At 48.1% G+C, this 26,970-nt stretch overlaps 1 protein-coding gene across 3 annotated transcripts in view; it reads right to left on the bottom strand.

Moving 5' to 3' along the window:
* The window catches only part of SAE1 (SUMO1 activating enzyme subunit 1), a 90,413-nt gene that overhangs the window by 1,924 nt on the left and 61,519 nt on the right, over nt 1-26,970 (bottom strand). For 2 of the 3 annotated variants that reach the window (XM_033223803.1, XM_033223804.1), the window contains 2 exons: nt 13,446-13,590; nt 5,032-5,101 (listed from right to left, as the gene is read on the bottom strand). In XM_033223803.1, coding sequence (XP_033079694.1) covers nt 5,032-5,101; nt 13,446-13,590 — 215 coding nt within the window. The remainder of the gene's footprint in view (nt 1-5,031; nt 5,102-13,445; nt 13,591-26,970) is intronic. The other variant, XM_033223805.1, reaches the window with a different exon arrangement.

Genomic DNA, 26,970 nt, shown 5'->3' with positions numbered 1-26,970 from the left:
CACACTACTTGGGAGTCTAAGGTAGGAGAATCGCTCGAACCCGGGAGGCAGAGGCAGTAAACTGAGATTGCGCCACTGCACTCAGCCAGGGCAACAGAGTAAGACTCTGTCTCAAAAAGAAAAGAAAAAGGAAAAGGAAAAGAAAACTGAAATAAATTAGCCAGGTATGATGATGCGTGCCCAAGGTGCCAGCTACTCGGGAGGCTGAGGTGGGAGGATCGCTTGAGCCTGGGAGATTGAGGCTGCAGTGAGCTGTAATAGAGCCACTATACTCCAGCCTAGGTAACAGAGTGAGACCCTGTCTCCAAAACAAAACAAAACAAAACAAAAAAAAACAACAAAAAAAAACACCTTAAGACTAAAGCAATGCCTAACACTGTGTTGTACCACCACTGGGCAACAGCAGAAATAATTATTCATGACTATTCAACTCAGAAAGGTGGCAGTTCTTAGGCTGTGGCCTTGATCACCTAAGGGGACACATTTAATCAAGAAGCACACTGATCCAGAAGGAGGATCTTCCATGAGGACATAAAATCGCTAGGCTTCCACAGGGGGTCAGGGCTGGGATCCAGAGGGCCTGGACAATGCTATTTAGCAATGGCAATGGTGATTATCTTGTGGGGTTACCAGACAGAGCACTTTAAAAGACAAGAACAGGGCTGGGCTTAATGGCTCACACCTGTAATCCCAGCACTTTGGGAGGCTGAGGCGGGAGAATCACTTGAGCCCAGGAGTTCAAGACCAGCCTGGGCAACATGGCAAAACCCCTTATCTACAAAAGACCTGTCTTTTGAGGTAGGGTCAGCCCCTGAAACAACATACTGACTCTTATGAGAAAGGGTTTACAATTGTCCACAAATTTTCAAACAGGTGCTTAACCTAGAAAGGACTGAAATTTTACCACAAGCCACCATTTAAAGAGAAGGACATCACCTAGGCAAGCTGCCAGGGCAGGGTTTAACGGTTCCCAGGAGCACCGTACCATCATTCATGAGGAAGGTGGCGCTACACATCCTGAACTGCTCCTCCTCAAACTCAGCACCAAACCCTTTTCATTTCCTCATCCACAAAACGGGGACAATCACATCTACTATATACAAATAGTGTTATCCAGCCATTTTTCCAGGGAAATTTTATTTATTTAAAATGTTTTTAATTTTAATTTTTTGAGACAGGATCTTGTTCTGCTGCCCAGGTGGGAAGCACATTCTCGGCTTACTGCAACCTCCGTCTCCCCAGCTCCCACAGAGACCCTGCCTCCCAAGTAGCTGGGACTTTTGTAGACATGAGGTCTCCCCATGTTGCCCAAGCTGGTCTTGAACTCCTAGGTTCAAGTAATCCTCCCAAAGTGCTGAAATTACAGGCTTGAGCTACTGCACCCAGTCAAGGGAAAATTTATTCAGCATCTACTTTATGCCAGGTATTTGGCTAGACATTAAGATTCTGAGAAGGTCTCTGTCCACATGGAGCTTGGATCAGAAAGAAGTTTGTTTCTCTGGGCTCACGTATAAAATAGGCAAATAAAAAGCACCTGCCTGCTAGAGCTTTTGGTGAGAATGAAATGTGGCCAGGCTTGTAAAGTGCCTAGCACATAGTAAATTCTCAGTAAGCAGGAGCTGCTATTAATAGGGGCCAGGAGTCCTTTACCAATACTGGGGATGCCACCAACCCAGCCAGGTGGAAGGGTCCAACAGTCCACAGCTGGAACTCTTAGACCCTCAAACCCAAGATACAGGAGATGGTACGTGTTTTACCAGGAGCCTGGGATGGCTGCTGCTTTCACTATCACCTCTCTCTTTTTTTTTTTTTTTTTTTGAGACAGAGTCTCGCTCTGTCGCCCAGGCTGGAGTGCAGTGGCCGGATCTCAGCTCACTGCAAGCTCCGCCTCCCGGGTTCAGGCCATTCTCCTGCCTCAGCCTCCCGAGTAGCTGGGACTACAGGCGCCCGCCACCTCGCCCGGCTAGTTTTTTGTATTTTTAGTAGAGACGGGGTTTCACTGTGTTAGCCAGGATGGTCTCGATCTCCTGACCTCGTGATCCACCCGTCTCGGCCTCCCAAAGTGCTGGGATTACAGGCTTGAGCCACCGCGCCCGGTCTACTATCACCTCTCTTACCATAGACAGGGAGACCTGCCGTGGACGGTGGGGATGGAGAGAAAGGAAAACTGCTATAAAGTTAAGGAAGTAGACATGGATATAAAATAGGGTATCTAAAATGATATAAGAAAGGAAAGACGCAAAAGATGATTCCAAGGGAGTAGACTTGCGCTTGCCCCCATCTCCTAGTGTAAGCTTTCTATAGGTGCTTAGACAGTGCCTCAGGAGAGAAAGGCGAGTCTGAGGCCCTTGGACTGTAGGCCCCGCCTGCCAGCTGGCTGAAGGCTGACCTGTGATAAGTATGAAGGAGTACTGGGGATGAGGGCAGGGTATGGGGTGAACATGGGGCAAAAGGTAAAGTGCTTCCCAAGCAAGATGGGGTAGGAGGAGATTCCAAACACACCCAGCAACCAAGAATGCAGAGTACTCTGGCTATCTGGGATAAACAGAAACAAGATGCTGGGCACCAGCTGTCTCCAGCAGGCAGGAAGGAGGGGGCTGTGTGAGGATGGGGATGTGAGAAGCTACCACCAACAATGGGGTCAAGGCTACCTGCCCCAACCTCCAGTCTCCATCCCACATGAAAAATTTAGGGGAAGCCCCTCAATGGGATGTACAGAAGTGAGGCTGATGGTGCAACGGCAGCTGCCCAGGGGTCCATGCAGTCTCTACATGATGGTGCCATTGAAGGCAACACCTGACACATGACTGCCACATGGTGAAGAGGACAGGCTCAGAAACCAGAGTGCCTGGGCCCAAATCCTGGCACCACACTCACTAGACTGGGCAAGCAACTTCTTTCCTGCACCTTAGTTCCTCTTTTATAAACCAGGGATCACAGGAGTTCCTACCTCATAGGGCCGGTGGGAGATGAAATGAGTATCCATGTAAAAAACACTGTCTTTGTGTGGCAGACAGTGGGCTTTCAGTAAGTCTTGTCTATTACTATTGGTGGTGTCATCATTTTAGGCTACAAAAATATGTACATTCCCATTCACCACTTAGAACGTTCCCATTGCTGCACTCTTTCCTGTAGTTTGTCTACAGGGAGCCTCAGAATACTGCTCAAATAGTCCTCTGGGTGGTCATTACCCTCTTCTCAGATTGGGCATATAAACTGTAATTTTCACATCACTCTGGGTTACGTATAAAATTGAGCAAGGAAAGAGGTATGGCCATTGCACACTTTTCTTCCCCCTTCAAACATCTCCTCAGTGCCCATCACATAGAAGAAAGTTAGATTTGATCAAAGGAAGGAAGAATTTAGACCAGAAAGAAGGATCAGAAAAGAATAGACCAAAAAAACAAAAAACAAACAAACAAACAAAAAAACAAAAAAAACCCAAAAAAGGTAGCCTTAGGAAAACGGTGTAACTAACAAATTGAGCCAAATGTCTCCAGAATTTACAGACCCCAAGACAAAGTGTTAAGGGCTGGGTCTCCAAATTGTCCTCCTAAGTTCAAACTTGACATGTACATGGACATGGTCAATTATTTAACCAGGCATGACTCTGCTCCACAAGAAAGAGGGAAAAAGCCTCACCAGAGTCCACTAAGGCAGCCAAGAACCTGCAAAAGGCAAACTTAACATCGTTGGGCAACTAGGAAAGTCCGCAAAGAATGTACAGTATGTTTGGGGGTATGGGATAGTTTTAGCACCCAAATGTTCCAGAAGACCCTCAAAAGGCTGTGCTAGTTACTGGTTATGTGACCCCGTATGAAATGCTTCCCTTCTGAGAGAGACACTAACACCTACCTAACAGGGTCACGGGTCATCCTGTACAGAGCCTTGAGGGGCTCCTGGTGTGTTCATGGGGACACAGACATCAATTTCTCTGCAAATACCTACAGTGTGTGGGTTAAAAAGAGGGAGGCTTGGCCGGGTGTTGTGGCTCACACCTGTATTCCCAGCACTTTGGGAGGCCAAGGTGGGCGGATCACGAGGTCAGGAGATCGAGACCAACCTGGCTAACACGGTGAAAACCCGTCTCTACTAAAAATACAAAAATGAGCTGGGCGTGGTGGCGGGCACCTGTAGTCCCAGTTACTCAGGAGGCTAAGGCAGGAGAATGGCATGAACCTGGGAAGCAGAGCTTGCAGTGAGCTGAGATTGTGCCACTTCACTCCAGCCTGGGTGACAGAGCGAGACTGCGTCCCAAAAAAAAAAAAAGGGGGGGGAGGGCTTTGATGTCATGGTGATGAATGGAGATAAACTGTACAGAGGTTAAGAGCACAGGTTCAACCGGGGGTGGTGGCTCAAGCCTGTAATCCCAGTACTTTGGGAGGCTGAGGCAGGCGGATCACGAGGTCAGGAGATCGAGACCATCCTGGCTAACACGGTGAAACCCCGTCTGTACTAAAAAAATACAAAAAACTAGCCGGGTGTGGTGGTGGGCGCCTGTAGTCCCAGCTACTTGGGAAGCTAAGGAGGCAGGAAAATGGCATAAACCCGGGAGGCGGAGCTTGCAGTGAGCTAAGATCCGGCCACTGCACTCCAGCCTGGGCGACAGAGCCAGACTCTGTCTCAAAAAAAAAAAAAGCACAGGTTCTGGAGCCCCTTTCATGGGCCCCAGTGTCTTCCTCTTAAGTGGGGATCATGATAGTACTCACTATAAGAGCCATGAGAAGCAGAATCCCTGACTAAAACAACAGGCACTGGATAACTAACACAGTTAGGGGAGAGCAGATCACACCTTTGAGGCACTATGGCCAACTGTGCGCTGAGCACAGAGCAGGCACTCCAAGGTCATTTGCTGAATGGCCACCTGGATGGGCCAGAGAAAATGGGATGAGGTGGAAATGGGTAGGGCATGAAACAAAGATGAATGGGGTAAGAGAAAGCAAGCAGCTGTCTAAGACAGTTTCCATTCTCTCTGTCAGCACATATACAAAGTCATGGTTAACTATTTTCTGCTCCACAGTGATGTTTTACCTTCACAATTTCCTGTGCCAAAATCCCTCCAACCACCGCACACACTGGGGCCATCTCGGAGAAGCAGTAACTAAAAGAGAAGGAAGACAAAGAAAATGGAGCACTGGGAACAGAACTGTGACCATGACATCTGGAGAAATTCAGTAGTAGACTCTCCTGCATAAAAACAACTTCTAGCAGGAGGGCCCGATTCAGACAGCAGTGTTAATACTGGCATCTAGGCATGAAAACGAAATCTGAGCCAGGGGTTCATAAGTGGTTGGAAAAGACCTTTGAACTTTGGCAACCAGAAATTCTTTCACAATACTTTTATTTTTACCTTTATAAGTTAAAGGAAAGACTATATCTGTGCTTCCTATATCTGTCCTAGAGATATCAGATGTTTCAGCGCCCTGGTCACATTCTCGCAATTCTCTTCTTACCCATAATGGGCAGTGGGTTCTATATGCTATTCCCAGACAAATGTCAGCGAGCAGGCCTGTGTTAACATGTAGGAGGCAAGGGAAATTTGAGGTCTGAAATTAAAGTATGAGGGCAGAAAAAGTCTTCACAACCCACATAGAAACCAGCCCTTCTGGGCCAGGATGGGGCATCCAGAGGACACATTTTAGATGACACAGTCACCTGCCCCTCCAAGTCACCCATCCTAGTGAGCAAATCACTTTATTCCACCACTTCCCCAAAGGAAGTGTGCTCTGCCAGCTCCTACTCCTGAACACAATGGTGTGTGCTCACCAAGCACACTGGAACACAGACAAGTGAAAGGGAAAGCCTCCCTACAGAATACTACCTCGAGTCTCCCCAGTTTGGTGTACATCCTTCTAGACATTTTTTTTTGGAGACGGAGTCTTGCTCTGTCGACCAGACTGCAGTGCAGTGGTGCGAACTCGGCTCACTGCAAGCACTGCCTCCCGGGTTCACGCCACTCTCCAGACTCAGCCTCCCAAGTAGCTGGGACTACAGGCGCCTGCCATCACACCCAGCTAATTTTTGTATTTTTAGTAGAGACAGGGTTTCACCATGTTGGCCAGGCTGGTCTCGATCTCTTGACCTCATGATCCGCCCGCCTCGGCCTCCCAAAGTGCTGGGATGACAGGTGTGAGCCACCGCACCCGGCCCCTTCTAGACGTTTTAAAAAGTGCACAATCTAAATGGGTATAATTAGGCCAGGCTTGGTGGCTGATGCCTGTAATCCCAGCACTTCAGGAGGTCGAGGCAGGTGGATCACAAGGTCAAGAGATCGAGACCATCCTGGCCCACATGGTGAAACTCCGTCTCTACTAAAAATACAAAAATTAGTTTGGCGTGGTTGGGGTGCGCCTGCAGTCCCAGCTACTCAAGAGGTTGAGGCAGGGGAATCACTTGAACCTGGGAGGCATAGGTTGCAGTGAGCTGAGACTGCACAACTACACTCCAGCCTGGTGACAGAGCAAGACTGTCTCAAAAAATAAATAAATAGGTGTAATTTTAAACCCAAATATTATCAACTATTACTTGTTCTGTTCTATAACCTACTGAGGGACATTTAAGCTGTTCAACACTGTAATCATATGTCTTGACAAAGACACAGATGTTGAAATAATTCCTTAAGGCAAATTTCTAAATATAGCAATGTTAGGTTTTCTTTTTTTTTGAGGCGGAGTCTCGCTCTGTCGCCCAGGCTGGAGTGCAGTGGCCAGATCTCAGCTCACTGCAAGCTCCGCCTCCCAGGTTTACGCCATTCTCCTGCCTCAGCCTCCCGAGTAGCTGGGACTACAGGCGCCCGCCACGTCGCCCGGCTAGTTTTTGTATTTTTAGTAGAGACGGGGTTTCACCGTGTTAGCCAGGATGGTCTCGATCTCCTGACCTCGTGATCCGCCCGTCTCGGCCTCCCAAAGTGCTGGGATTACAGGCTTGAGCCACCGCGCCCGGCCAGGTTTTCATATGTATTGCCAAAATGCTCTCCCAAAAGGTTGTATCCATTCCAACCCCAAGAGCTGTGTCCGAAGGCACCTCCGGCTCCTCATGCCCTGGCCAGGACCAGCACATTCCCATTTTGTTCATCCAGAGGTAACATCTTCCTGTTTATCAAGGTCCACTACAGAGCTCTAAAATATATGGAGAACTAGGGCTGGGCATGGTGGCTCACACCTGTAATCCCAGTACTTTGGGAGGCTGAGGCGGGTGGATCACTTGAGGTCGGGAATTCAAGACCAGATTGACCTACATAGTGAAACCCTGTCTCTACTAAAATACAAAAATTAGTCGGGCGTGGTGGCAGGCAGCTGTAATGCCAGATACTCGGGAGGCTGAGGCAGGATAATTGCTTGAACCCAGGAGGCAGAGGTTGCAGTGACCGAGACGGCGCCACTGCACTCCAGCCTGGGCAATAGAGAGACCAGAAAAAAAAAAAAAACACCTCCCATTGCTGGTATAATCTCATTTTGGTCATGTTGGAGGAATAGTTCAGCCTGGCCAATATGGTAAAACCCCGTCTCTACTAAAAATACAAAAATTAGCTGGACGTGGTAGTACGTGCCCATAGTTCCAGGTACTCAAGAGGCTGAGGCAAAAGAATCACTTAAAGCTGGGAGGCAGAGGTTGCAACAAGCCGAGATCACGTCACTGCACTCTAGCCTGGGTGACACAACGAGATTCCAGCTCAAAAAAAAAAAAAAAAAGAATCTTGGCCGGGCGCGGTGGCTCAAGCCTGTAATCCCAGCACTTTGGGAGGCCGAGACGGGCGGATCACGAGGTCAGAAGATGGAGACTATCCTGGCTAACGCGGTGAAACCCTGTCTCTACTAAAAAATACAAAAAACTGGCCCGGCGAGGTGGCGGGCGCCTGTAGTCCCAGCTACTCGGGAGGCTGAGGCAGGAGAATGGCGTAAACCCAGGAGGTGGAGCTTGCAGTGAGCTGAGATCGCGCCACTGCACCCCAGCCTGGGGACAGAGCGAGACTCCGTCTCAAAAAAAAAAAGAACCAGATAATAGGCCGGGGCAGTGGCTCACGCCTGTAATCCCAGCACTTTGGGAGGCCAAACCGGTGGATCAGAAGGTCAGGAGATTGAGACTAGTCTGGCCAATATGGTGAAACCCCATCTCTACTAAAAATACAAAAATTAGCTGGGCGTGGTGGCACACGCCTATAGTCCTAGCTACTCAGGAGGCTAAGGCAGGAGAATTGCTTGAACCCGGGAAGCAGAGGTTGCAGTGAGCCAAGATAGTGCCACTGCACTCCAGCCTGGGTGACAGAGTGAGACTCTGTCTCAAAAACAAACAAACAAAAGAACCAGATAATAAAATATTCTCAGCTTTATGGGTCATATGGTCTTTGTTATAACTATTTAACTCTGCTGTGGCACAAAAGCTGTCACAGATAATATATAAATGAGTAAGTGTGCCAATAAAACTTTATTTACAAAAAGAGGTGGCAAGCCAGTTTGCCAAGGATGATTCCAAATTAAAAGAGATACAAGTGGCTCACACCTGTCTATCCCAGAAGTTTTGGGAAGCCAAGGCAGGAGGATGGCTTGAATCCAGGAGTCTGAGAACAGCCTGGGCAAGAGTGAGACCCCTGTCTCTACAACAAAAATAAATACATATTAATTATCATTTAACTCAGGCAGATGTGTTTTGTGTACTCTCTTGTTTGTATTATGTAGTACATAACTTTAAAAAAACAGGAAACATAGCCTGGTGAACATAGCGGGACCCTGTCAATTAAAAAAAAAAGAAAAAGAAAAAAAAATTTAGCCAGGCTTGGTGGTACACGCCTATAGTCCCAGCTATGCAAGAGGCTGAGGTGAGAGTATCACCTGAGCCCAGGAGGTTGATGCTGGAGTGAGCTATGATGTGCCACTGCACTCCTCTAGCCTAGGCAACAGAGAGACCCTATGAAGAAGGGAAGAAAAAAACAAAACAAAACAAAAGGCCGAGAACACTGGCTCATGCTTTTAATCTCAGCACTTTGGGAGGCTTAGGCGGGCGGATCATGAGGTCAGGAGATTTAGACCATCCTGGCTAACATGGTGAAACCACGTCTCTACCAAAAAATAAAAAAAAATTAGCCGGGCGTAGTGGCAGGTGCCTATAGTCCCAGCTACTCAGGAGGCTGAGGCAGGAGAATGGTGTCAACCTGGGAGGTGGAACTTGCAGTGAGCCGAGATTGCACCACTGCACTCCAGCCTGGGCAACAGAGCGAGACTCTATCTTTAAAAAACAAACAAAAAAAAGCCATCATTTAAAAATAGGCAGCAGTTTACAAGGTGCTTTTGTAACACTGGCACGGTGAGGTCAGGGGCTGATGACACTGGGCAGACTTGGATCTCATGGTAACTCATCAGGGCATTCATCTCTTGGTGGAGGAATAAGTTTGTGAGAAGCAAGTGTTTCCTCTGCTGTGCTTCACAGCAGGAAGAAGGACTGGGTCACGCAGGGCTTCAGTTCCAACAACCCCAGCCAGTCAGCCAATGGAAAGCAGCAGCTGCTAAGCATACCTGTGGCTGGGTGCTGGGCCGTGAGTGTGCAGCCGAGTGACTAATTTGGGCATTCAAAGTGATGAACGGTCCAGCTCTGCATCACCGGCCAGTAGAGTTGAAGGCCCTGCTTCCCAGAAGAGGAAAGTCACAGCCTAACGAGCTGCTGGCTAGTCTTCTCTCCAAAGTGGTTCCTTCCCTGCCCACCCCCTTTGGGGAAACTGCATTCCCATGTCTCAGTTTCCTGTGCTCAGGCACTGCCACTCTATTGCTGCCTTTTTTTCCTTTTTTTTTTTTTTTTTTGAGACGGAGTCTCGCTCTGTCACCCAGGCTGGAGTGCAGTGGCCGGATCTCAGCTCACTGCAAGCTCCGCCTCCCGGGTTCCCGCCATTCTCCTGCCTCAGCCTCCCAAGTAGCTGGGACTACAAGCACCCGCCACCTCGCCCGGCTAGTTTTTTTTTTGTATTTTTTTAGTAGAGACGGGGTTTCACCATGTTAGCCAGGATGGTCTTGATCTCCTGACCTCGTGACCCGCCCGTCTCGGCCTCCCAAAGTGCTGGGATTACAGGCTTGAGCCACTGCGCCCGGCCTGCTGCCTTTTTTTTCTTATTTTGAGACGGAGTCTCGCTCTTGCTCTGTTGCCCAGGTTGGAGTGCAGTGGCGCGATCTCGGCTCACTGCAGCCTCTGCCTCCCGGGTTCACGCCATTTTCCTGCCTCAGTCTCCTGAGTAGCTGGGACTCCAGGCGCCCACCACTACACCCGGCTAATTTCTTGTATTTTTAGTAGAGATGGGGTCTCACCATGTTAGCCAGGATGGTCTAACTCTCCTGACCTCATGATCCGCCCGCCTCAGCCTCCCAAAGTGCTGGCATTACAGGCGTGAGCAACCGCGCCCGGTCTCTATTGCTTGCTTTTTAAGTAAGAGGTGTCTGGTGGCCTCTTGAAGTCTTTCTGTAGACAGGCTGCAAGATGGCCTGACATGGGTTAGGGATGCCGGCAAGAAAACGAGCTGTTGTCTTGCAGCTGAGCTGTCTTTCCAGATTGCCTACTACCTCTGGGGTGTGGGGTGTGTTCACTTGAGCAGGGAGAGTTGTGTACAAGTTTCTGTTTCCCTCATCTGTCTGTGTTCTGCCTGCAGTGTCCTTCAGTTTGTGTTCTTGATTCTCTTTTCAGAGAACTTTGTTGTTTTTCTGATTGCAAAACTACAGATGTCCATTGCCAAAAAGTGTAAAATGGAAGAACAGAATCCCTGGTAATCCCAGCCACTAACATTTTGGGGTCTAGCCTCACAAACTTTTCTCTGTATATTTACATCTTTTTCTTGTTTCAAATATCAAAATGGGCCAGGTGTGGTGGCTCACACTTGTAATCCCAGCACTTTGGGAGGCTGAGGTGGGCGGATTACCTGAGGTCAAGAGTTCAAAACCAGGCTAGCCAACATGGCGAAACCCTGTCTCTGCTAAAAATACAAAAATGAGTCGGGTGTTGTGGCAGGCACCTGTAGTTCCAGCAACTTTGGAGGCTGAGGCAGGAGAATCACTTGAACCTGGGAGGCGGAGGTTGCAGTGAGCCGAGATCGTGCCATTGTACTCCAGCCTGGGCAACAGAGCAACACTCCGTCTCAAAATAATTAATTAATAATTAATTAATTCAGGATGGGAATATACTATCCGTACTGTTTGACAGCCTTTTCCCAGCATATTATGGACCCGTTTGTGTCAATAAATATACAGATACATATTACTTACATTCCACAATTTTTTGTTATCTAGGTAATATGGTAGTTTATTTAACCAATACTTTATTGGTGGATATTTAAATTGTTTATAGCTTTTTACTTATATAAATATTTTATTATATATATGATATATATACACACATATATATGATATACATATTTATCCAGGCATGGTGGCACACACCTGTAGTCTCAGATATGCAAGAGGTGGCATGGTGGCACATGCCTGTAGTCCCAGCTATGCCATATATATGTGTGTGTATATGTGTGTGTGTGTGTGTATGTATATATATATACATAGACTACAAGCACCAGTCATCAATGCCCAGTTAATTTTTCTATTTTTTGCAGAGACAGGGTTTCACCACATTGTCAAGGTTGGCCTCAAACTCTTAAGCTCAAAGCAATCTGCCGGCCTTAGCCTCTCAAAATGCTGGGATTATAGGTTTGAGGCACTGCACCAGGACAATCATGGCTTATTGGGTCAGGGCACCGCAGGTGCTTCAAAGACCACTGCTGGCCCTAAATGGAGTGGGGTTTGCTGTTGCCTACCTGAAGTTCCCAGCAGAAAGGGAAGAAAGGAGGGACTAGGGACTCTGGCAGACCTTACTGCTGATAAGAAACCAAGGTAGCATGCTGTTGCTAGAGCAAGCACTGTGATGATACCTGGGGTGGGATCTGGGTTGGCTACTTACTGCCTGATGCCTAGTACATAATAGCTGCTCAGTAAACTATAGCCATTATTACTGCTACAAGCTGGAGGCACTGCAAAGCTGAGTTTAGGAAGCCCCTCAAGACATGGAAAGGGGATGAGGGTGAGTGTATGATCCCAGAGCTACTTGAAGGAGATTATGGATGGAGCGTGTGGTGGCTCACGCCTGTAATCTCAGCACTTTGGGACGCCAAAGTGGGCGGATCATCTGAGGTCAGGAGTTCGAGACCTGCATAGCCAACATGGAAAACCCCATCTCTACTAAAAATACAAAAAAAATTAGTTGGGCATGGTGTTGGGCACCTGTAATCCCAGCTACTCAAAAGGTTGAGTCAGGAAAATTGCTTGGACCTGAGAGGCAGAGGTTGCAGTGAGCCAAGATTGTGTCACTGCACTCCAGCCTGGGCGACAAGAGCGAAACTGTCTCGAAAAAAAAAAAAAAGGAGATTGTGACCTAGTCACCATCTGGTCTTCTCCAATCAAATCCTAAGCCTGTTTATGAGAGCAAAGAGGTGGTCACGTAAGGTGAAAGCATGTAATGTCCAAGTGAGAGGATGCTGGGAACATGGGTGGCTGTGCTGCTGGGGGTATAAATTGATAGGATACCAATGGGGGCAAAGTGGTAATGCCGACCAAATGATAAATTATAGCCTTCTGACCCATCAACTCCCTTCCTCCTAATTATCCTGCAGTTATACCTGCACATGTACAACACAAGGTCACACACTACAGTGTTACACAGTTAGAAAAGCCTGTAATCTTTGCCACGGGCCAGGCGTGGTGGCTCACGCCTGTAATCCCAGCACTTTGGGAGGCCGAGACGGGCAGATCACAAGGTCAGGAGATCGAGACCATCCTGGCTAACATGGTGAAACCCTGTCTCTACTAAAAAATACAAAATATTAGCCGGGCGTGGTGGCAGGCTCCTGTAGTCCCAGCTACTCGGGAGGCTGAGGCAGGAGAATGGTGTGAACCCGGGAGGCAGAGCTTGCAGTGAACGGAGATCGCGCTACTGTACTCCAGCCTGGGCAACAGAGCGAGACTCTGTCTAAAAACAAAACAAAACAAAACAAAACAGAAAAGCCTGAACACAACTTGAGTGAGCAGGCAACTGGTTCAATAAACTCCATCGCTTCACACACTGGAATACTGAGGAGCTGTGGAAAAGAGGGAGCAAACTATGTACTGATCTGGAGATATCGTCAAGAAATAACAAGATCACGTAAAGTGAAAAAAGGTAGAGAATAGTGTTTACAGATCTTATATTGCCTTGAATTTTGAACGTGAATATAAGATACTTATTGTAAAAATCAGAATCTGCCCCCTCTTTATTTTTTATATATTGCTATTCTAGTGGAGAGGCAGAAGTCGACAGGAGTGAGTAGAATGCGTCAGGGGGCTCTCTGCAGGGCTTTGGGTCTAATAAAAGAGCTCCTCAAATTAAGGCAAATCCTGAAAACAAACTTCATCTGTCCAGACTAAACAGTGATAAATACTGAGACCAACCTGACAAAGTCCTCAGGAAGCAGGTCAGGACTAATACCCAGTGAGTCAAGCACATCATTTCGTATCTGGAGTAACAACTCGGAATCTTCCTCATATGTATCAGAACTGGGATCTCTTCCTTTATCTGTACGGAACTTTAGGAGCACTGGGAAAAAGAAAAAGAAGGCAGGTTATAAAGTTACCCGTTTTTTTTTTTTTTTTTTTTTTTTTGAGATGGAGGCTCACACTGTCGCCCAGGCTGAAGTGCAATAGCACGATCTTGGCTCACTGCAACCTCTGCCTCCCGGGTTCAAACGATTCTTCTGCCTCAGCCTCCTGAGTAGCTGGGACTATAGACACGTACCACCATGTCCCGCTAATTTTTGTATATTTAGCAGAGATGGAGTTTCACCATGTCGGTCAGGCTGGTCTCAAACTCCTGACCTCGTGATCTGTCCGCCTCAGCCTCCCAAAGTGCTGGGATTACAGGCGTGAGCCACCGCACCTGGCCACCTTTTTTTTTTTTTTTTATTTTTTTGAGACGGGAGTCTCGCTCTGTCGCCCAGGCTGGAGTTCAGTGGCCGGATCTCAGCTCACTGCAAGCTCCGCCTCCCAGGTTCACACCATTCTCCTGGCTCAGCCTCCCGAGTAGCTGGGACTACAGGCGCCCGCCACGTCGCCCAGCTAGTTTTTTGTATTTTTTAGTAGAGACGGGGTTTCACCGTGTTCGCCAGGATGGTCTCGATCTCCTGACCTCGTGATCCACCCGTCTCGGCCTCCCAAAGTGCTGGGATTACAGGCTTGAGCCACCGCGCCCAGCCTGGCCACCTTTTTTTCTTTATTCAACAAACATAGTCAGAGAGGCAATCCAACAATTGTAAAAGCAATTTACCTTACTGCGAAAAGTGCTGTGATAGTATAATAGGGGGTATGACACCCTCTGTAGGGTGGTATCAGGAAGGCTTCCCTGAGGAAATAACAATTCAACAATGTATGAGTTTGAAAGGGGCAGAAAGCAGTTGAAGCTTCCAGTAGAGGAAAAAGGCTCTATTAACACCTGGAAGAGCCAGGTGCGGTGGCTCACAGCTGTAATCCCAGCACTCTGGGAGGCTGAGGCAGGTGGATCACGAGGTCAGGAGTTCGAGACCAGCCTGGTCAACATAGTGAAACCCCAGCTCTACTAAAAATACAAAAATTAGCCAGGCATGGTGGCACACACCTGTACTCCCAGCTACTCGGGAGACTGAGGCAAGAGAATCACTTGAACCCAGGAGGCAGAAGTTGCTGTGAACCAAGATTGTGCCACTGCACTCCAGCTGGGTGAGAGTGAGACTCTGTCTCAAAAAAGTAAAATTAAAAAAAAAAAAGCTGGGTGCAGTGGCTCACGCCTGTAATCCCAGCACTTTGGGAGGCCGAGGTGGGAGGATTACCTGAGATCAGGAGTTCAAGACCAGCCTAGCCAACATGGTGAAACCCTGTCTCTACCAAAAACACAAAAATTTGCCAGGCACCTGTAATCCCAGCTACTTGGGAGGCTGAGGCAGGAGAATAGCTTGAACCCAGGAGGCAGAGGTTGCAGTGAGCCGAGATCGTGCCACTGCACTCCAGCCTGAGCAAGAGTGAGACTCCATCTCAAACGAAAAAAAGGCCCAGGCCGGGCGCGGTGGCTCAAGCCTGTAATCCCAGCACTTTGGGAGGCCGAGACGGGCGGATCACAAGGTCAGGAGATCGAGACCATCCTGGCTAACACGGTGAAACCCCGTCTCTACTAAAAAAATACAAAAAATTAGCTGGGCGAGATGGCGGGCGCCTGTAGTCCCAGCTACTCGGGAGGCTGAGGCTAGAGAATGGCATAAACCCGGGAGGCAGAGCTTGCAGTGAGCTGAGATCCGGCCACTGCACTCCAGCCTGGGCGACAGAGCGAGACTCCGTCTCAAAAAAAAAAAAAAAAAAAAAAAAAAAAAAAAAAGGCCCAGAAGAGGCCGAGTGTGGTGTCACACATCTGCAATCCCAACACTTTGAGGGGCCGAGGCATGAGGATCGCTTGAGCCCAGGAGTTTGAGACCATCCTGGGCAACATAGAGAGACCTCACTGCTACTTAAAAAAAAAAAAAATTTAGCCAGGTATGGTGGTGCCTGTAGTCCCAGTTACTCAGGAGGCCAAGGCAGAAGATCACTTGAGCCCAGAAGGTCAAGGCTGCATGAGCAGAGATCTCATCACTGCACTCCAGCCTGGGTGACAGAATGAGACACTATCAAAAAAAAAAAAGAAAGAAAAAAAGGAAAGGAAAAGGAAAAAGGGAAGGGAGAAGGGAAGGGGAAGGGGAAGGGGAAGGGGAAGGGACCCAGAAGAGAGATGATAAGGAATGGGAGGTATGCATTCTAGGCAGGACCAGTTCAAAGCCTGCTTTAGCCAGAAAGGCCAGACAAATACTTAGACCCATCAAACAGGCACGTCATTACAAACAAAACCTCCTTTACTACGAAAACGATCTCAATCCCCATAAACGGATGTTTAATTTTGGTTGTGAACCAGAGGAAAGGTTCAGATGATGGCTGTGAGTCAGAACTATTGTGTAAGAAGACCCCAATAAGGCTAGAACTTTTATCCCAAACAAAGACAAATAGGAGCAAAAGACTGATTAGGCTGGGTGCAGTGGCTCATGCCTGTAATTCAAGCATTTTGGGAGGCCGAGGCGGGTGGATCATCTGAGGTCAAGAGTTTGAGACTAGCCTGGTCAACGTGGTGAAACCGTCTCTACTAAAAATACAACAAATTAGCCAGGTGTGGTGGCAGGCACCTGTAATCTCAGCTACTCAGGAGGCTGAGGCAGGAGAATCGCTTGAACCCAGGAGACAAGAGGTTGTAGTGAGCCGAGATTGCGCCACTGCACACTCCAGCCTGAGCGACAGAGCGAGATCTCATCTCAGAAAAAAAAACAAAAAAAACACTGGAACACTGGCCAGGTATGGCGGCTCACGTCTGCAATCTCAGCATTTTTGGAGGCTGAGGCGGGCAGATCATGAGGTCAGAGGTTTGAGACCAGCCTGGCCAACATGGTGAAATCCTGTCTCTACTAAAAAAACACATAAATTAGCCGGACATGGTGGCACACACCTATAGTTCCAGGTATTTGGGAGGCTGAGGCAGTAAAATCACTTGAACCTGGGAGGAGGAGGCAATGAGCCGAGATCGCGCCACTGCACTCTGCCTGTGTGATAGAGCAAAACTCCATCTCAAAAAAAAAAAAAAAAAAAAGATTAACATACCAACACCTTCTAACTGCCCACTACACCTTGTCCACAAGTAACGTGCCTGTGGGTGGGCAGGCATTCTTTCTCCCTACATGCTGCCCAAGGAAAGGGCACAGCCAGTCTCGAGCCTTGTCTCTAAGGACAATGCTCCTTCTCCCATATCACACAAGATATTTCAGAACAGACACAGAGACATGGATCAGCTTCTAGGCCCAAGCCCTGAGTGCGCTGGGACCGTATTTCACACCTGGAGAGGGGGCTTTACAGTTTGCCAGTTCTTTCATTGATGTCTCTTCCGTATATGTTGATTGAAAAAGTAGACTTATTCAGCAAATTATACTCTCTACCAGGACAAGGGGTTCCTACATAAAAGTTAAGGTAAATTGAAAACTACCAGGAGTTGCTGTGAAGCTCTTTAAAAATGCAAGTATTTGGGCCAGGCGCAGTGGCTCACACCTGTAATCCCAGCACTTTGGGAGGCCGAGACAGGCGGATCATGAGGTCAGGAGATTGAGACCATCCTGGCTAACATGGTGAAACCCCGTCTCTACCGAAAACACAAAAAAACTAGCCAGGCGTGGTGGCAGGCGCCTGTAGTCCCAGCTACTTGGGAGGCTGAGGCAGGAGAATGGCATGAACCCGGAAGGCGGAGCTTGCAGTGAGCCGAGATCAACTGGGTGACAGAGCGAGACGCTGTCTCCAAAAAAATAAAAATAAAAAATAAAAAAAAAGCAAGTATTTGGTACCCACCCCAGACTCAAGCATCAGAGTCACACTTTTTAAAGACCAAATAGTTTTGGTAATGAGCAGCCTATGTTGAGGACCATTCTCTAAGTAGAAGTCACTCCACCAGCCTGGCCAAACACTTACTTTGTGCCAGACAGACCTGGGTGCTAAAGGTCCAATGTCGAGTGAGTGAATCTTGGTCTCTGCATCTGTGAAGGCAATGGGTGGGAGAACAACTGAGGAGAACAGAGTTTTAGAAGCTACAACAGGTGGCTCCACTGAAGCCTGGGAGAAGTTCAGAAATGGGTTATAAAGTGTTCCAAGAAGACCTCAAATCACAGATGTTCAGGTTAAAAAAAAAAGACACACCCTGTTTCTGCGCTATGCTTTTCTCAGTGCCAATGTCAAAGGCCCCTGGCCTGTATTTCTCTGGTAACTTTCAGGTGTCCAGTATAGATGGGGCTCTGCACATCAGAGCAGAAGTAATTTTTTTTTCTTTTTCTTTCTTTTTTTTTTTTTGAGACAGTCTCATTGTCTGTTGCACTCCAGTCCGTTGCCCAGACTGGAGTGCAATGGCATGATCTCGGCTCACTGCAACCTCTGCCTCCCAAGTTCAAGCCATTCTCCTGCCTCAACCTCCCGAGTAGCTGGGATTACAGATGCCTGCAGCCACACCCAGCTAATTTTTTGTATTTTTGGTAGAGACGGGGTTTCACTAAAAATACAAATTCCTGGTCTCAAACTCCTGACCTCAGGTGATCCTCCTGCCTTGGCCTCCCAAAGTGCTGGAATTACAGGCATGAGCCACTGCACCTGGCTGGTAATTTCTTTAAAAAACAGGAAAGCCAGGCGCGGTGGCTCACGCTTGTAATCCCAGCACTTTGGGAGGCTGAGGCGGGCGCACAAGGTCAGGAGATCGAGACTATCCTGGATCACATGGTGAAACGCTGTCTCTACTAAAAATACAAAAAAAAAAAATTAGCCGGGTGTGGTGGTGGATGCCTATAGTCCCAGCTACTCAAGAGGCTGAGGCAGGAGAATGGCGTGAACCCAGGAGGCGGAGCTTGCAGTGAGCCAAGATCGCGCCACTGCACTTCATCCTGGGAAAGAAAAAAGCTCCAGAAAACCCATGGACTCTGAATACTGTTTGCTTTCTGAGAATGTTACTCTTCTCTTTTTCAAGAACACAGCTTCTGCAACCCTCAATGCTACCTCAACACTTGGTAGCCAACTGAAAGCTATGACAATTGGCCAGGCACAGTGGCTCATGCCTGTAATCCCAGAACTTTGGGAGGCTGAGGCAGGTGGATCACCTGAGGTCAGGAGTTCAAGACCAGCCTGGCCAACATGGTGAAACCTCATCTCTACTAAAAATACCAAAACAATTAGCTGGGCATGGTAGCGGGTGCCTGTAATCTATTACTCGGGAGCCTGAGGCAGGAGAATCTCTCGAACCCAGGAGGTGGAGGTGGCAGTGAGCTGATATTGTGCCACTGCCTGAGCGACAAGAGCGAAACTCTGTCTCAAAAAAAGAAAAAAAAAGCTGTAAGGCTGTGACCATCTGGATGCCAGAGAGCACTGATCTGCTACCACCCAAGACTTCTAATTTTGTAGATGTGCTGCTGGTACTCCGATTGTAGTAAATAAATAAATGCAACTAAGTAACCATTTGGGGGCAGGGTAGAGAAATGACTGCAGAAGTGGAAAGTACTGCCTGTTTGGACCAAGCCTCTTTTCCAAAAATGTCCCATAAAATAAAGGAGGCCAGGTGCAGTGGCTCACGCCTGTAATCCCAGCATTTTGGGAGGCCAAGGTGGGTGGATCACAAGGTCAAGAGTTCAAAAGCAGCCTAGCCAAGATGGTAAAACCCCATCTCTACTAAAAATACAAAAATTAGCTGGGTGGGGTAGCAGGCGCTTGTAATCCCAGCTACTGGGGAGGCTGAGGCAAGAGAATCGCTTGAACCTAGGTGGCAGAGGTTATGGTGAGCTGATATCGTGCCACTGCACTCCAACCTGGGCGATGGAGTGAGACTCTGTCTCAAAAAAAAAAAAAAAAAAGCTGTAAGGCTGTGACCATCTGGATGCCAGAGAGCACTGATCTGCTACCACCCAAGACTTCTAATTTTGTAGATGTGCTGCTGGTACTCCGATTGTAGTAAATAAATAAATGCAACTAAGTAACCATTTGGGGGCAGGGTAGAGAAATGACTGCAGAAGTGGAAAGTACTGCCTGTTTGGACCAAGCCTCTTTTCCAAAAATGTCCCATAAAATAAAGGAGGCCAGGTGCAGTGGCTCACGCCTGTAATCCCAGCATTTTGGGAGGCCAAGGTGGGTGGATCACAAGGTCAAGAGTTCAAAAGCAGCCTAGCCAAGATGGTAAAACCCCATCTCTACTAAAAATACAAAAATTAGCTGGGTGGGGTAGCAGGCGCTTGTAATCCCAGCTACTGGGGAGGCTGAGGCAAGAGAATCGCTTGAACCTAGGTGGCAGAGGTTATGGTGAGCTGATATCGTGCCACTGCACTCCAACCTGGGCGATGGAGTGAGACTCTGTCTCAAAAAAAAAAAAACAAAAAAGAACAAACAAAAAAAACCAAATCAAGTAAATAAATGAATAAAAATAAGGAATCCAGCCATCTGTTAGTATAGCCAAAGCAGAGGATATTACATCAAATGTCAAACGCTAGTCCTGTCAATCACTCCTAAGAGAACAGGGCAATAAGACCCAGAATGGGTACCAACACTGCCTGAGCAGATGGAGGCAATGCTGAGCAAGGGCTGCTCACAGGGCATAGTCTGAGGCCCTGCAGCAGTCACGTGGAAACTGAGGCTGCCTGCTTTCCAGGTGCAAGGTGGTGGACAGTGGCAGGAGTCCTGTGCTAGATGGCTCTTCTTATTTCTGTGTCACTAGGACAGAAGCACCAACTGTCACATGGGACCAACAAGAGGTGATTTTTTTTCAGCTGTTACCACAAAACTTTTCATCTTTTGGTTTGAAAACATAGCTGTGGGAGCACCAAAGCCCAAAGCGTTATAGTGCCTACTATGTGCCAGACACCATACTAAACATTTCACACGCATTAGCACTCATGTGATCTTCACAATAACCTGGGGGTAATTATTATCACCCTTCCTACTGGTTTTTATTGTTGTTTTGAGACACAGTCTCGCTCTGTCACCTAGGCTAGATTGCATTGGCACCATCTCAGCTCACTGCAACCTCTGTCTCCTGGGTTCGAGTGACTCTCCTGCCTCGGGCTCCCGAGTAGTTGGGACTATAGGCGCCCACAGCCACACCCAGATAACTTCTGTATTTTTAGTAGTGACAGGGCTTCACTACGTTAAACTTCTGACCTTAAGTGATCCTTCTGCCTCAGTCTCCCAAAGTTCTAGGATTATAGGCATGACCCACTACGCCCGGCCTACCCTTCCTACTTTACAGATCAGGAAACTGAAGTTCAGAAACATTAAATGACTTGGTCACTTAACTCCCAAGTACTGGAGCAGAAATGTAAACTCAAATCTAGCTTCAGAAATTGTGCTTCTTAACCCTAATGGAATCCAAAAGAAACCGCAGGTCCATACAGGGACATAGCACCTAGGATTCCAAGTGGTCTGGTTCTTTGCTACCCACCTCAGGGGATCCCCCAGTTGATCATGTTTTTGTCAAATGCATTTTTCCAGATGGGCCTTGCCTCTGTTAATTTCAAGCTGTAAGTTCAGTGGGTGAGAAGTGGGGATGGAGATCATACAAAACCTTGCCCATCAATCTTGAAAGAGTAAGACCAGGAATAAATAGGATGGCATTAAGAGTAGGAGCAAAGGCAGCGGCAGCTGGCCCTGCTGTTTCTCTGGGCCCCTTGCCTGTTCCTGGTGCAGTTCGGCTGGACGAGGACCGGCAGGCTGGCACCGTCCACATACCTCGCTGACCACATCTGAAGTCCTTGCAGGGCCTCTGGGAAGGGGGCCAATCAGTCCAGCCACTTATTTGCAGCAAAACAAACAGAAGCTGTCTTTTTTCACTCTTTCTCGAAGGTCAGACTCCAGTTAGCAGCAGTGGAGGGGGGCAGGAAAAAACCCATGTTTTTGACAGGCAGCAGCCTCAGAACTGACCCTAGACCCTGACAAGTTCTTGCTTATTAAATTCTCCTCTTTGTTCTGCTTTGCGCCCCACCCGAAGAGCCAGCGCACACACATACCACTGTTGACTCTGCATTTCTGAAGAGCACCTCCCACCAGTTTACACATTATAAAACTGTTCCGTTAAGATCAAACACTGTCAGGGATAGAGAGCTGCTCTACCAAAAGATGACTCATCAAATCGTATCAAAACACTGCACAAAATTAGAGTTCCAAACTTGATTAACTTCATCTGAACCTTTTAATTAACTCAGGTTGCTGAAGTCCGGGGGGATGACATTCATTGCTGGAGATGATGGGCTAGTGTCTCGGTTTAGATTCAGGACTTGCCCATGTAATGGAAAAGGCCAACTTTGGAAAAGAGAAACTAAGCACAGTTTCACATATTTAAAAGAAAAAACTGTGGATATGTGGATATACTGCCACCTTTACAAAATAATGTAAGCACTCAAATTCAAATTTAATCTCAGTTCATAACATCAGGTTAGAGCTGTAACAGGAATCTGGACAGCAACATTATTATTATTATTATTATTATTATTATTTTTTTTGACAGCAACATTATTAATCACTGTTTGTTGGCCGGGCGCGGTGGCTCAAGCCTGTAGTCCCAGCACTTTGGGAGGCCGAGACAGGTGGATCATGAGGTCAGGAGATTGAGACCATCCTGGCTAACACGGTGAAACCCCGTCTCTACTAAAAAATACAAAAAACTAGCCGGGCGAGGTGGCGGGCTCCTGTAGTCCCAGCTACTCAGGAGGCTGAGGCAGGAGAATGGCGTAAACCCAGGAGGCAGAGCTTGCAGTGAGCTGAGATCCGGCCACTGCACTCCAGCCTGGGCCACAGAGCGAGACTCTGTCACAAAAAAAATAATAATAATGATAAAAAAAAAAATCGGCCGGGCGCGGTGGCTCAAGCCTGTAATCCCAGCACTTTGGGAGGCCGAGACGGGCGGATCACGAGGTCAGGAGATCGAGACCATCCTGGCTAACACGGTGAAACCCTGTCTCTACTAAAAATACAAAAACTAGCCGGGCGAGGTGGCGGGTGCCTGTAGTCCCAGCTACTCGGGAGGCTGAGGCAGGAGAATGGCGTAAACCCGGTAGGCGGAGCTTGCAGTGAGCTGAGATCTGGCCACTGCACTCCAGTCCCGGCGACAAAGCAAGACTCCGTCTCAAAAAAAAAAAAAAAAAAAAAAAAAAAAAAATCACTGTTTGTTACATAAACTTTTATTACATTTAACTATTATGCCTAAATTTATTCACCAAGGCTACTGACTAAACCACTATTTTAATAGGAAGAAAATAAAGTCACTGTCACAAATTAGCCCCTAATTGCTGGCCCCCAAAACATTTCAATTGTGGGGGGTAGGGGAGCTGAATCTATATCAAAACTTCATTTACCTGAGAAAGGCCTAAAGTTTTTCGGTGCCAGACACCTCGGCCCCAATTCTCTGGCTCCCTGGGGCTGAACACGGCCTCCTCCCCAGGGTTGGTTTTTTTTTTTTTTTTTTTTAGAGAGAGTCTCTTTCTCTGTCACCCAGGCTGGAGTGCAGTGGCGCAATCTTTGCTCACTGCAACCTCTGCCTCCCAGGTCCAAGCGATTCTACTGCCTCAGCCTCCTGAGTAGCTGGGATTACAGGCATGCACCACCACACCCGGCTAATTTTTGTATTTTTTTTCTTTTACTAGAGATGGGGTTTCACCATGTTGGTCAGGCTGGTCTCAAACTCCTGACCTCATGATCTACCTGCCTCAGCCTCCCAAAGTGCTGGGATTACAGGTGTGAGCCACCGCACCCGGCTCCAGGGTTGGCTCACTTTATGGAGAGTCGCTATCTCTGGAAACAGCCTGGTAATCTGCTCCACTCCCAGGTGACATAAATTTCCAGAAAAAAATGCAAAGTATGGTAGTCCTCTTATCCAACAGCCTATTTCCTAAGGCAAAGCCCTGGGCCTGACATTCAGTCAATTGTTCATTCAATAAATATACACTGAGCAATGACTGTGCCAGGTGCTGGCCTGGGCAGGCGAGGGCAGAATGATCTGTCCTCTCATAGCATTTCAGAGGGCAATCAACAAAAACAACACAGGAGATAACAAAATGTCCTAACTGGAAAAGGGGCTTTGAGAGAGCCTCAGGGGGGCTGCAAAGAGGTGCCTTGTCAAGTAACCAGGCCCTCCACAGTTGGCAGAACCACTTCGGTCCTCACAGTCCCTGGATATCTGTCTGTCCCGTCCTCTGCACCTTCTCTCTGCAAAGCCTGTCCCTGGCCTGGAGAGCTTTCCAACTGGAGGGCGGCAGGGAAGAGCACAGCCCTAGACTCCCTATTCTTTCATTTACTGTGACCTTGGGCAAGTGACAAAGACCCTGAGCCTCCTCTGCAAAATGGGAATCCCAAGGGCACTTGTGGGGTTTGAAGATTAAACGAACCAATACATGTAAAGCACCCAAGAGTGCCTGGGGCAGTATCTTCCAGGTCTGTCACTGCTCTTAAGCAAAGTGCAGGAACCCAGCTCACACTTGCCCTAGAAAAGCTGACACTTGTTGTGGTGACCTGTGCCACACAGTAGCTCATTTAGCTGCATCACCATTAATTCAGCTGTGAGCTCTGGACACAACACTGCCTCAGACCTCCCTGTCTCCTGACATTCACTCCCAGCACCCTGTTTTTCCCTCAGACACTCTTACGTCCAGTTTGTGATTTTTTTTCTTTTTTTTGAGACACGGCTTCAGTCTGTCACCCAGGCTGGAGTGAGCGGCACAATCTCAGCTAATTGCAGCCTGGACCTCCTGAACTCAAGTGATCCTCCTGCCTCAGCCTCCCAAATAGCTGGGACTACAGGCATGCACCACCACACCTGACTCGTTTTTTATTTTTTGTAGAGACGGGGTCTCACCATATTGCCCAGGCTGGTCTCAAACTCCTGAGCTCAAGTTGTCTACCTGCCTTAGTCTCTGAAAGTGCTGGGATTACAAGCATAAGCCACCACACCCAGCCCAGTTTGTGGTTTTATATTCACCTGTGGAAATGAATTAGTATAAGGATTGGCGCCGGGCGCGGTGGCTCAAGCCTGTAATCCCAGCACTTTGGGAGGCCGAGACGGGCGGATCACGAGGTCAGGAGATCGAGACCATCCTGGCTAACACAGTGAAACCCCGTCTCTACTAAAAAATTACAAAAAACTAGCCGGGCGAGGTGGTGGGCGCCTGTAGTCCCAGCTACTCGGGAGGCTGAGGCGGGAGAATGGCGTAAAAACCCGGAAGGCGGAGCTTGCAGTGAGCTGAGATCCGGCCACTGCACTCCAGCCTGGGCGACAGAGCGAGACTCCGTCTCAAAAAAAAAAAAAAAAAAAAAGGATTGGCTTGTCTCTTCCATTAGATTTTTATGCTCTGTGGGGCAGAGGCCATGTCTGTTTGTTCACTACTACTATATACTTAACACCTGGCACAGGGCTTTCCCCATAGCTGGCACTGATAAAATATGTCACACAGGAAGCCTGTTTGAAGAATAAAGGATAACTAGGGGAGAAGGGCTCATGACAAAGTGACACAGGTCGGGCAATCCAGAGGCCGGGCACGGTGGCTCACGCCTGTAATCCCAGCACTTTGAGAGGCCAAGGCAAGCAGATCAACTGAGGTCAGGAGTTTGAGACCAACCTGGACAACATGGTGAAACCCTGTTTCTGCTAAAAACACAAAAATGAGCCGGGTGTTGTGGCAGGCACCTGTAGTCCCAGCTACTTGGGAGGCTGAGGTACAAGAACTGTTTGAACCCTGGAGGCAGAGGCTGCGGTGAGCTGAGATTGCACCACTGCACTCCAGCTGGGTGACAAAGAGGGACCCTGGCTCAGAAAAAAAATAAAGTGACACGAGCTCCTGGAAATCCAAAGCAGACCTGGTCTGTTACTGACTGAATTGAAAAGTGTTCAGGCCGGGCGCGGTGGCTCAAGCCTGTAATCCCAGCACTTTGGGAGGCCGAGGCGGGCGGATCACGAGGTCAGGAGATCGAGACCCTCCTGGCTAACACGGTGAAACCCCGTCTCTACTAAAAATACAAAAAAACTAGCCGGGCGAGGTGGCGGGCGCCTGTAGTCCCAGCTACTCGGAGGCTGAGGCGGGAGAATGGCGGGAACCCGGGAGGCGGAGCTTGCAGTGAGCCGAGATCGCGCCACTGCACTCCAGCCTGGGCGACACAGCGAAATTCCGTCTCAAAAAAAAAAAAAAGAAAGAAAAGTGTTCGAGCTATCTGGATGGTTCTGTTTCTTAGCAAGTGTTACAAACATGCTACACACGGAATACTCAGCAAGAAAAAAAGGAAACAGCAGCAGCAGATACACAGGGCACCATGCCTGCCCTTAACAAGGAAACACAATAGGAGTCCTACTTTCACCACTGCATCTGAGGGCTAGGGTGCAGAACAGTCCATAGGTGTGAAGCTCAGAGGAGGGACATAGCTGGGCTGGGGGAGGAGGCAGGGACACTTCATAGAAGCCACCCTGATTCTGGATCTCCTGGCCTCTTACCATTCACGGCATCTTGCCATCTGCTCAGTTTACCTCTACATTACTTTCCTTTGTTTATCTCATTCTGTTTTCCTCTTTAACCCAGAAACTTAAAAGTATGTGTGTGCATGTATTTATTCATCCATTCTTCAAAAATCACTTCCTGAGCACCTGCTCTCCACCGCTACTCTATGCTAGCCGTGCTGGGGACCCAGAAGCGACCCAGACAGCCCCAGGCCTTGCCCTCACACGTGGAGCTCACAATCTCCAGAGAGCTGGCTCATAAGCCTCTGTCTGTCGCCACAGCCACATGGTGCTTTCATCTCTTTCTCTAGAAAACTTCACCTCCGGAGCAGCCGCCCCTGAAGACTCACTCTGAAATGCCCCCTTTTTGTGCTCCAAGTCCTGCCCACGCTTTCGTCTTTGCAGTGAAACCCAGTCTATGGCCTCACCAGGCATCAGCTCAGAAAAGGGAAAGAAGCTGTGCCTCGTTATTTGCATCTCACTCTACTGAAGAGATTCCAAGGTGCCGGATGAAAGTTGTTGATGGGGAAAAGGAGCATGCACTTTCTCAGAAACGAGGTCAAAAACAAGATGCCATTTTTTGCCTACCAAATTAAGGACCAAGATGACTCAACCCAAGCAAGGCTGAGGGACCTTCAGCGGAGGGGAGCACAAACGCTCAGTGAACCATGTAAAAATGTGGTATTAAGGATCCCTATAAAAGGTCCTGACCTTTACCCACTGAATGAATTACCTATAAATGTTCACTGCAGTGTTGTTTACACAGGATGAGTCCCCCTTATCCAAAATGACAGGGAGCAGAAGTGTTTGAATTTTGGGTATTTTCAGACTTTGAAATATTTACAATGTGCTTACTGATAGAGCACCCCAAATCTAAGAATCCAAAAACCAAAA

This window comes from Trachypithecus francoisi, unplaced genomic scaffold, assembly GCF_009764315.1.
Source record: "Trachypithecus francoisi isolate TF-2019V2 unplaced genomic scaffold, Tfra_2.0 Lachesis_group12, whole genome shotgun sequence".
Lineage (NCBI taxonomy): Eukaryota > Metazoa > Chordata > Mammalia > Primates > Cercopithecidae > Trachypithecus > Trachypithecus francoisi.
The sequence above is the reverse complement of the archived record's forward strand: the minus strand, read 5'-3'. Positions and strand labels throughout refer to the sequence as shown.